This window comes from Peromyscus leucopus, chromosome 17 (genome assembly GCF_004664715.2).
Source record: "Peromyscus leucopus breed LL Stock chromosome 17, UCI_PerLeu_2.1, whole genome shotgun sequence".
In the NCBI taxonomy this organism is placed as follows: domain Eukaryota; kingdom Metazoa; phylum Chordata; class Mammalia; order Rodentia; family Cricetidae; genus Peromyscus; species Peromyscus leucopus.
In genome coordinates this window covers 54,006,724-54,018,515 of record NC_051077.1, presented here as the reverse complement: position 1 = coordinate 54,018,515, position 11,792 = coordinate 54,006,724, and the positions used below count along the sequence as shown (strand labels likewise).

Here is an 11,792-nt window from a genome sequence, read left to right as displayed (position 1 = left end):
AATTAGGGGCTGGAGAGACGGCTCAGAGGTTAAGAGCTGCTTGCTCTTCCTGAGTCCTGAGTTCAATTCCCAGCAACCACATGGTGGTTCACAACCATCTATAGAGAGATCTGGTGCCCTCTTCTGGCGTGCAGGAATACATACACTATATACATAAATAAATAAATAAATAAATAAATAAATGAATAAATAAATAAATAAATTTTTTTTAAAAAAAATCAGAAACCTTCATTTACCCTTTATGGGAATGTGAAAATTGTACAGTTGCCATGGGAACCTGTTTTGTAGTTCCAGGAACAGTAAAATGGAGTTAGCATCTGAATCAGCAATTCGGCTCCTAGAACTCACTACTGGAGGCAGGGGCTCCCATACTTGCCTATGCCTGTTTGGAACATTGTGATTGACACTTGCCGAAAATGTCCATCAACAGAACAACTCATGTGGGGTGTCCAGAGTGGAGTATTGCTCAGCCATGAACAGGAATAAGGCACCAGAACAGGTTACAACACTGGTATGGAGTGACGGCAGCCAGACCCAAAAGGCGTCACCTGGCAGATGTCCCAAGCAGGGAAAACCACGAGGGGCGCTGAGCAGGCAGGGGCTGCCTGCCCACCGAGGAGAGTGGGGAGTGACTGATGGGAAGGGCTCTCTTAAAGAGAGGGAATGTTCCCGAACTAGGCAGAGGTGGGGTTGCATTGTAAATGTGCTATAGACCACTGAATAAAAAAATCGGCACTTGTATGAGAGTTTCATCTCAATTCATTAAAAGTAGCCAATTGAGTAGCCAGGTGGTGGAGGCTCACATCCCAGCACTCAGGAGGCAGAGGCAGGCGGATCAGTTCGAGGCCAGCCTGGTCTACAGATCTTTCCAGGACAGGCAGGGCTACACAGAGAAACCTTGTTTCGAAAAACAGAATAAATAAAAACAAACCAAACCGTGGAAGGGAGCTGAGGAGAGTCCTTGCTTTGCAAACAGGAGGACATGAGTCCCAGTCCTCAGCACCCACAAAAACAGCTGGCATGGTAGACAGTCCACCAGACAGCTGCCGCACTCCTTACCCACCTGCACCACACACACAGACCCCCCAGGCTCACACGGCACACTCACACACCGGAGCCTGACGTACACATACCTACCACACAGCTACATCCAAGCACTCTTTGATTTTATTAAGATTTATTTATGTATTTATTTTGAGACAGGGTTTCTATGTGTAACAGCCCTGGCTGACTTGGAACTCACTCTCAGACCAGGCTGGCCTTGAACTCACAGAGATCCACCTGCCTCTGCCTCACGAGTGCTAGGGTTAAAGGTGCACGCTATCACCACCTGGCCTAATTTTTATTATATGTTTGGGGCGGCATATGTTCATCTGAGAGAGTGTGAGACCAGAGGCCGGAAGAAGGTGTGGGATCCCCCGGCTGTCTGACCCGCATGCCGGGAGCAGAATGAGCCACTGTTAACCGCTGAGCCAGCTGCTCTCCAGTTCCTCTGTGGACTTTTAAAGACAGTGTCTTCTAGGTCAGGCTGTCTTCTGAGTGCCTCCAGTGCCCCGCCTACGCCTCTGAATTGCAATGAAGACAGGTCTGTGTCAGTGTGCCCAGTTTATTCAAACATATACACATTTAATGTAGGAGGGAGACGGCTCACTGCCTGCTCTTGGAGATGGAGGTTCAGTTCCCAGCATCCATGTGGTGGTTCACAATCATCCGCAAACCACGCCCCGTCTTGGCCTCCACAGCTACCTGGCACGCACAGCATACACGGACATACATGTAGGCAAGACATTCATACACATAAAATAAATAAATCTTAACTTTTTTTTTTTTAGTAAACTAAGTGCCAGAAGCCCGGCGCTCAGGACGACGGGGAGGCACCTGTCTGCATCTGCAGAGGTCCAGCTTCCAACCCCGGGCACCCCGTGGGTCCCCCATCCCCATCCTCGGGCTCTGTGCGCGCCCGGTCAGCTCCATCTCCTGCCGTCTCTTCATCGCCCTTCCACAAGCTTTCTTCTTTTGAGACAGGGTCTCTCCATGTAGCCTGTCCTAGAACTAGCTGCGCAGACCTGGCCTACCCCTGCCTTCTGGGCCCTCCCCACTTCCCCACCCCTCAAGCCCGCCCATTAGGGTGGGGCGACCCGGATGGCCCCGCCCATGGCCCCGCCCCTGCGCTCCCTCTCCCAAACACATGCATTTCCAGGCACCGCCCCACTGTGCTCCCCGCCCACCTGGTCACCTCGTCGCCCCAGCACCCGGGAGTCCTAGCTCCGCCTCGCGAGACCCCCTTTTCCGGTCCCTTTCCCCGGGGGCCCCACTCGGGACCGCACCCGTGGAAGACCCGTCCCTTCAGATCCTGCTGTTGGGGCGTCCCTGAGCCCCATCCTCTTAAGCCACGCCCCGGTGGCCCCGCCTTAGCCGCGCCACGCCCCTCTGTAACAGGCCCCGCCCCTCTGCCGCAGGCCCTGGCTCTCCCGCCGCGCCCCTCCGTCCCCCCTCCGTCCCCCCTCCTCCTCCTCCGCACACCCGGGGGCGGCGCCCGCGGCCCGAGCAGAGCAGAAAACACTTTCTCCCAAGTTGTCGCGCAGCACTCGGGGCCCCTGTCCAGAGGCCCGTGGCGCCCCACCCCACCCCAGCCGCCTCCCCTCCCCGCGCCTTCTCTTCAACCCAGGCCCGCACCATGGGCCGCTCGTACGGAGGCCGGGTGCTGGCCGCGATGACCCTGCTGGGCATCCCAGCCGCCGTGCTGGTCGCGCTGGCCGCGCAGCTGCTGTTCCAGCTCCAGGCGGGGCGCGCGGAGCTGCGGGGGGTGCGCACCGACGTGCTGCACCCTGAGCTGGACCCCGACGCGGGGCTCCCCGAAGCTGCGGCTGGGGCGTTGCTGCCGCTGGCGACTGCGCTGGCCGCGCTGGCGCAGGTCCTCGGGCTCAGCTGCCTGCTGCTCGCCGCGCTCTGCGGTCACCTGGGCGCCGAGCTGGCGCGCGGCCCGGGGCCGGCCAGGTAGGACGCCAGCGCCTCTCCCTGCAGAGGGGGAAACTGAGGCTCCGAGAGCGCGCCGGTGCCCGCCCCCGACCTCCTCCCCTCGCTGGTGCTTGGGGTGCATCCCGGGGGCACATGCCAATCATCGGAGCCGCACCCCAGCCCCGCGGCAGGGTCCAGGAAGGACAGGACTGTCGGGGTGAATCAGCTGCAAGCCGCAGCCCGGCCGGGGTCCCTCAGGCCCGAGTCCGGGCTGCGGGTGTAGATGGCTCCAGCCGGAGCACTGGGGATGGGGATGGGAATGCCGTGAGGCGCTCCTTGTCCCACCCGCGTCCCGCGTGGAGTCTCCCACAGCACCTGACGCTGGTGCAACCGCGTAGATTGAAGCGGATGGGTGGGTGCGGGGATGCACGGGCGGCCGGTGCACGCGGTGGTGATGAGGGGGTGAGCGGATGGTTAGGCAGGTCGGCGGGGGAGGGGGGGTCTCTAGACTTTGGCCTGGTGTCACTGCCCCTCTTCCTGTCGCCCTCCTTCAGGTCGGACTGGTTTCTGTACGACTGCCGCCTCCTCAGGCACTCGGCGCTTGGCCTGTTCTGCTGTGGGGTCTCCGTCTACTTAGCAGGTGTGTGGGGGCAGAGGACCGGGGGCGGGGTGCACACAGGTCTCTGGGGCCAGTCAGCCTGAGATCAGGCAGCTGCTCCAACACTTTCTCTTGGATATGTTCTGTGCCTCAGTTTCCCCATCAATCAAGAGTGAGGCGTGTCCCTGATGCTTAGAACGGACAGAGGATTCTCCGTTACTACTCATTATTTATTGGTTATTACTATTTATCACGTAGGCCAGATTGTCCTGGAGGTTGCTCTGTAGCAAGGCTGGCCTTGAACTTCTGATCTTGCTCTCACCTCCCAAGCCTTGGGAGGACAGGTGTATGTGGAGTCTCTGTGTGCAGTGCCCACAGAGGTCAGAGGCCAGAGAGCCCTGGAGCTGCAGCTTTAGGGGGTTCTGAACTAGAGGGTTCTGGGAACTAATCCCAGGTCCTCTGCAAGAGCAGCCAGTGCTCTTAACCTCCGGGCCACCTCCCAGCCCCAGCCCTTGCTGATTTTTCTTTTTACTTGTTTTTTAGACAGTCTCCCATAGCCCAGGCTAGTTTCAAATTCTCTGTGTAGCCAAGGATGACCGCGCCGTTTTTAGGGCTGCTCACTGCTAGCACAGTCCCCAGGACCCACACTTGCAGAGAATCTGCCCCTGACCTTCACGTGCACACACACTGTGAACAGATACAGTAAAAACGCAAGAGTAAATAGTAAAGTCCCATCTGCATTCTTGTGGGCTGTGATCTTCGGGGTGTCCTCCACCCCAGTGTTGATGGGCGTTCTGTCTGCTTGTCTGTCTGTGCACCTTGCTGGAGACCTGAGCACAGAACTGGAGTCCCGGTGCTCGGGAACCAAACCCAGGTCCTCTCTACCACAGAGCCGTGTGTCTAGTCATGTTTGCTACTTGACTGGGTTTCTTTGTTTGGGGGATGGGGTCTTACCATATCGCCCTGGCTGTCCTGGAACTCACTCTGTAGCCCAGGCTGGCCTCAAACTCACAGAGATCCGCCTGCCTCTGCCTCTGAGTGTGGGATTAAAGGCGTGCGCCACCACGCCTGCCGGTTTCCTTATCTGGAGATGGCGGTGATGGTGATGAGGCTTGGATAGACCACCTACCCGCTCTGGTCCAGGCTTTGTTGCTGTTACTGTGTTTGAGGGATCTCCCCACAGGGCTTGGAGAGCAAATGTTTGTTGAGTGAGTAAGTGAGCCATTCCTTCCTCAGCACTGGCCATTTACACCCTGCTGCTCTTCGAGATCGAGGCGGGTGCAGCAGCCGCGTCCATCCTGGGCTCAGGTGCCCTGGTCCTGGTGGCGGTAATGACTCACACCCTGCTCCGGGCTGTTCGGGCCACTCGCCGGGGTCTCCACGAGCTGTCCCCACCCTCCTTGGAAGATGAGCCAGCCCGACCTTCAGAAGACTCCAAAGTTGGCTGCAGGGCTCAGCCCCAGCAGGGTACCCATTGCCAGACCCTCTATGCCCCATCCCGGGAACCTGGGGATCCCCCTGGGCCCATGGCCACTGGCATCACATCCACAGTCCTGGGGAAAGCCAGTGATCACAGTCTGTCTGCTTCTCCCCGGCACCAGACACGATTGGCTGGCACGGGCCGCTGGGAGGGGGTCACTCACGAGATGCGTAGCATGCTGGGCCACAGGCCACTGGACATGGGGAAGGACGCCACGCTGGTGTGAGCTGGGAGTCAGGGGCAAGATGATAAAATGGTGACATCACAGAGACAGGTCCAGCTCAGCTACTGTAGCCATTGACCTTCTTCCCTCTGAGTCTGTGGAATCCTTGACGAATGTCAAAGTTGCCTCATGACCCCAAACAGCTGCCAGCGCTCCAGCCTTTACCTCTTACTTGCTAAGAGGGATAACAAAGGCCAGGGATGGGTAGGTCTTCTAAAGGCCTTTGAGACCTGGGGACCTTTTGTCTGCACGTCACTGGGCAGACATCGACAAACAACCAGACCTTTATACAGGGAGGTCTGTGGAATGTAAACAAATGAGGTTCTTTTATAGAGGGGAGGGACTGGGCTTCGGTTCTGACTCTCAGTGGTTCTCTATCCATTCTACAGATGAGGAAATGGAGGCCTCAGTAGGGGCTGGGACTCACCAGGGTTCCCATTTCTGAGCATCAGAGCCTGGACTTGCACCCAGGTCCTGTGACCCCGCTCCCATGTTCCTGGAAGAAGGCTCCAGTCCCAGACCTGCACTCCCCGACACTCCCTGGGAGCTGTGGACATTTGAAATTTGCGTGTGTGGGGCTCAGAGCAGCCCAAGGCCACGAGCGAGCGTTCAGGGATGGCTGGAGTCTCCCTGTGGGCCCTAGGCTGAGTGGGTTTCGTCGCTGTGCCTCAGTTTCTTTATCTGTGACGTGGAGACGGGGGTGGGGGGGACGCAGGAAGCTGCACACGGGAGGCCCTCAGTACATAGTAGCCATGTGTCTTCCTTGTCTTCTCGCTGTAACAAAGTATCTGACAAAAGCCACCTAAGGAGGAAGAGGCCTTGTTCCCGCCAGAGCTCCGGGTCTAACCCCCACTCCGGTTCCTTCCGGTTCCATTCGGTGTCTCAGTCACGCTGCGTCTGCCGTGATGAAACACCAGACAAGCCCCAGTCAAGACGCAGAGAGATGACCGCTGCCTCGGGGTCGTTAGTCCGTGGGCTGCTGCCCCTTAGGAGGGCCCTCCTGCCTCAGCTAACAGCCTGGAGACGGCCACCCTCGCCTGCCCGGAGGCTGGGCTCCAGGGTGGATCTGGATCTGCTCGGGTTGTCAGTGCTAGCCCGGGTGTGGAAGCAGGAGACGGACCGAAAGAAGCCCACGTCCACAGAGGTCTCCACCCCTTTCCAGACGGCACAGCCCCAGGAATGAACTCGAGGGTGGCTTGCTCTGCTTGGTTGCTTTTGTTTTTTAAGACAGGGTCTCATGTAGCCCAGGCTGTCCTGGAATGCTCTGTGTAGCCAGCGACGGCCCTGGACTGCACCCTAGCCCCTCACCGGCTTCTCCCTCCTCTGGTCCCTTCTCTTCTTGAGCCCCGGAATTCTCCGAGGCTGTCGGGAGTCTCTGAGAGAGCTGCTGAAGGACGAAGCTGAGACCCGCCCTCCCTGTGGACACCACCCTGGGAGCAGAGCTGGGACCCGAGACGGCTTGGCTCAGTCATCTTGGGACTGTCCAGGCCAGGCGGGAGCCAAGCAGGCGGGTGGAGACACCTGATCCAGGTGTGGCAGGACATGGCTCCCTCCTCCAACAGCCATGGCTGGAACTTGGCTTTTAACGATTTTAATTTCTGTTTGCTTCAGTCTTTCAGCTCTCTCTCTATTTTTTGTTGTTTTGTTTTTGGACAAGGTCTTACGTAGCCCAGGCTGGACTGGAGCTGGTTATGTAGTGAAGATAACTGAGATTCTGATCCTCTGCCCCTGAGTGCCTGGGCGCCACCTCGCATGGCTGAGTCACCCTCGGTGACTTTCTGAGGGAGAGTCCAGCTGGGTGGCCTGGTGAGGCAGGAGAACTCGGGCCAGTTCGAGCCCAACTTTGGCAACACAGTGAGACCCTGACTGAACAGAGGAACAAAGTAGTCCATGATGGCCAAGCAAGGTAGTGCAGCTTTGTTATCCCAGCCCTGTGGGGGCTGGAGCAGGGGGATTACCATGTGTTCAAAACCAGACTGGGCAGTGGGGCTATCCTCCCAGCCCACAAGAGGATGAGGCAGGAGGAGGGATCAGGACAAGGTTCCACTTGAGTACATAATAAGTTTGAGACTAGCCTGGGCTACATGAGACTCTAACAAACAGAAAAAACAAACAAAGAACAACAACAACAAAAAAAAAACCAAACCAAAAAAAAAAAAAAAACACCAAAAAATAAAAACGATGTCGCTCCTCTGGCCACATGAGGTGGGGAATGGGGCGTCTTATTGCTGAGATGGGGAACGAGGCATGGAGAGGTTAAACCATCGCTCAGGGTCACCGGTAAAAGCACAGTGGAGTTTCTGGCTTGGAGGGGTGCAGGAGACCCCTGGCTGTAGCCACACAGAGCTGTGCGTCCCAGGCAGGCCCTGTGGGACCCCAGCACGTCCCAGAGACTTTCCCCAGCCACAGGGTTGGATGCTTGGCAAATGCCGCGGTGTGTGATTCAGGGCACACTGGTTCCTTCTGACTCAAGGCCACGCACAGGTCACTGGAGGCCTCTGGTTACAGGCGGGTGCTCTGAAAAGCGATCCCGGGTGGTTTCAGGGCAGCTGGGAAGGTGACCAGCGAGAACAAATGGCTTTTGCTTCCGAGTGAGATCTGGTTTGGTGGCTGGCGCCACGGCAGCCTGGGCGGGACCTGGCAGCCCCGCAGCCGCAGATGGGGTCAGGACGGTCCCCAGATCCCTGTGTCCAGGCTTAGTGGCACCCCTCTGAATCTCCTCATTGACAGACTTCAATGCTTAGCCAGGCTCCTCTGAGATCCTCCTGATCCAGCCTTGACCGGCCTGTGCCGGCTCTGACCTAACTGCTATCCAGCTCTGTCCCCCAGGGCAGCAGCCATCTTCATCAGAGCCGCTGTGAGTGCTCAGGAGACCCCAGGATCCGGCCTGATGGGCAGTGGCAGTCCCTCCTAGGAGAACAGGGAGGGGAGGGGCGCTGGACAGCCCCTGGGAGCCCCCCTCTCCCTCTGTGCTTCTGTCCTAATCCCACATGGCAGGGGTCTCAGGAGGCGCTAGCCCTGCAGTGTGGAAAGTTAACTGAAGGATATAACAGGCCCCAGACCTCAGCACAGCTGACTCCATGATCAAGTGCCATTCAGGCCACGAACCTCAGCACATAGACAGCACCACCTGCTAAAAATGAAAAAAATAAACCTAATCCATCAAAGCCTGTAGTTCTGGCAAATTCTCTAAATGACTAACCTTGCTTTTCGGCTTCTGTCGTCCCCTTCTGTTCTTGCTAACTGAAGTATGTCAACCCAGGACTTGGTTTTGTGCTTAAAAGCTCACCCTGAGAAAGGCTCAGGGCTACACTGGGATTCCGAACACCCAGGGCAGTCACTGGCCAGCTAATAAAGAGTTTCTATCGGCTTGAACCCATTGTAGTGGGTAGCCATTCCAGCTTGGATCTGGAAGTTCCAACCCCCATTGAGACTCTGGCAACTGTCACGCCTATGAGGCGGGGCCAGGGGAGGCGCCTGGAGACCCCAGATCTGGATGGGCCAGCACTCTCTCTGTGCACTCTCTCTGTGCCGGGACGCTAAACGGTGAAGATTGGACTGTGCAGAGCTCCGGAGAACACCGCTGGACTGCGATACACCTTCCCCAGACCCTGCGACCTACCTATCCCTTAATTTGTGAGTTACGCCATTAAATAAATATCATTTTAACTACGTGGAGTGGGCTTAATAATTTCACCAATATCTGGCGCTCACGTGGGGCAAACTCCAAAGGCCTGGGCAGCTCCCGCCCTCTACTCCCTAGCTGGCGGGTACCTAAACCCGCCTGCAAAGTTCAATATAATCAGGGAATGCCTACACAGTTCCATTCCTGAAAAAGGGAGCAGCTAGTCCGATCTCAGTTCCCTAGCTTAGCCCCAGACCAGCGAAAGAGGCAGGAGACTCCCTCGACTCCAGCCAAGATCGCCAGCAGGCCCTGTTTTGGAGCTGTACCACCGCCACCTGCTGGCTAAAACATGCTACTACACGCTCCCAAACCACGAAAGGTAAGCACATTGCTTCAAGTAAAGGTACTTGATAATTTTTTTTTTTTTTTTTTTGGTTTTTCGAGACAGGGTTTCTCTGTGTAGCTTTGCGCCTTTCCTGGAACTCACTTGGTAGCCCAGGCTGGCCTCGAACTCACAGAGATCCACCTGGCTCTGCCTCCCGAGTGCTGGGATTAAAGGCGTGCGCCACCAACGCCCGGCCGGGTACTTGATAATTTTACACCTTAAAATTGACTAACAAATTTTGAGTAATTCTTGTAATATGGCTGACAATATTACCTCACAAGAATTTAAAAACCTTTTTGCCTGTATGATGAATGACATCTTTCTGGAAATATATGACATTCCTAAGGCATATCTGGCCTGTACCATTTTGACATTCATCATAATAATTCACACAGTGTTCAAACACTGGTTTAAGAACAAAGATGAGTCATTATTGGGACTGATACAGGCTTTAAAAGATAGCAATGAAGGCTTACAGAAAAAAGATTCTCTTTCTGGAATCTGCTTTAAAAGATAGCAATGAAGGCTTACAGAAAAAGATTCTTTCTCTGGAATCTGCTAATCAGGATTTACAAAACAGGCTTGTACCCAAAATTGATTTTATTGATAATAAATATGAATATTTAATGGATAGAACACTAACTCTCCAGAGTGAAGTTGTGGCTACTCAGACAGTACATAAGGAAGAAAGATTATCGTTAATTGATAGGATAAGGTCCATGGAATCATGTGTTTCTGAGGAACATAAAAACTTCTATGATTCCATGAGAAATCTGGAGTCCCTTGCAAGAGAGGAGGTTCACTCCCTAGAACAGACCCTAGGTGCTCATTTGCAAGCCCTGGAAGAAACTCTCAGTAAACATGACAAGGGAACTACTAAGCAGAAGGTCAAGACCATAGAGGTTGTAACATCTCCAAATGGCTCTCATACAATGGCTTATCCTGTTATCGTCCATGAGAAGCCAGCAGATGACACACACCGCGAGCCATATATGACATATACATTACAACCAATTTCAACAAGGGACTTTAAAAATATAAAGGAAGCAGTAGTTACATATGGGATACACTCCACATATATAAAACAGATGTTAAATTCGTGGTCTACCTCACATAGAATCATTCCAGATGACTGGCATCAGTTAATTTCAGCTGTTCTAGAATATAGCCAGCAGTTACAGTGGAAAAGCTGGTTGAGAGAAGAGGCAAGAAATTTAGAACAACAAGGTAAACTCAGAGGTTTTGTGATCTCCCAAGATCAAATACTTGGTGAGGGATGTTTCGCTGACAGGAATGTACAAGCCACTTATGATGAGCATACAATATCCCTATGCCGTACAGCAGCTCTAAATGCTTGGGAAAAAATTCCAGAACCTGGAAAACCAACTGAGGTATACACAAAGATATTTCAGGGACCACACGAACCCTTCACTGATTTTTTACAAAGACTGAACACAGCTATAACAACAGCTGTGTCAGACAAAGAATTAAGAAAAGTATTAACTGAGTCCTTGGCGTTCGACAATGCTAATGCAGAATGCAAAAGAATACTTATACCACTAAAGATCAGATCAGCTCCTTTGGAAGAATGGATTCAGTACACTAACGGTGTTCAGTCTCTTAACTACAGTAATGAGGCTTGGATAGGAGAGACAAATCCCAGAGGTGAAAGAAGGTCCCACAGTACCAAATGTTTTAAATGTGGTACACCAGGTCATATAAGTAAAAACTGCACATGGGGTACTCCTAGAAGTAATACTCCTTCTAGGAATAGCCTAAACAGGAGATGCCAACCACCTCCTGGATTATGTAGAAGATGTGGCAAAGGCTGACATTGGACCAGTGAATGCAGATCAAAAATAGATATACAAGGCAACCCTTTACTGGCAGAAAACGCCTCAGGGGGCCTCTTGCAGGCCCCCAAATCAAATGTAGTATGAACATTCCCAGCCACTGTGGAAGAAATTCCTCTCCAGGACAACTGAATAAACCAATGCCTAATGTAAAAACCGATACTGCAATGGATGATAAAACAGCTTTGATAGATAGATCACAGTCTACAAAGAACACTATAAAACAAATATTTTGGCAGACTTCCATAAATGAACAAAGACCAAAGCTTAGAATTCAAATTAATGGCCTGGCTCTGGAGGGCCTGGTAGACACAGGTGCAGATGTGACTATAATTACACCAAAATCATGGCATCTGAATTGGCCTCTTCAAGAGGTAGATGTCCAACTTTTAGGGATTGGCACCCTATCTCAGATAAAACAGAGTTTGAGATGGGTTGAATGCAGAAGGACAGAGAGGAAGGCTGAAGCCATATGTAGCAAATGTAGCAGTAAATCTTTGGGGCCGAGATCTGTGGAATACTCCGATTAAATTTCATACACTTTATTGTATAGGATTCTTTTAGCTATCCTGGGTCTTTTGTTTTTCCATATGAAGTTGAGTATTTTTCTTTCCAAGTCTGTGAAGAATTGTGTTGGGATTTTGAGAACCATCACCCTTTACAATAGCTA

The 11,792-nt window shown here is 53.5% G+C and overlaps 1 protein-coding gene across 1 annotated transcript; it reads left to right on the top strand.

The window, feature by feature from the left end:
- The first annotated feature begins 2,677 nt into the window (after positions 1 to 2,677).
- Positions 2,678 to 5,352, top strand: Tmem221 (transmembrane protein 221). Its single transcript, XM_028855957.1, has 3 exons — positions 2,678 to 2,997; positions 3,513 to 3,598; positions 4,793 to 5,352. The coding sequence occupies exons 1-3, from the start codon at positions 2,678 to 2,680 to the stop codon at positions 5,260 to 5,262; spliced, it is 876 nt and encodes a 291-aa protein (XP_028711790.1). The 3' UTR covers positions 5,263 to 5,352.
- The last annotated feature ends 6,440 nt before the right edge of the window (positions 5,353 to 11,792 follow it).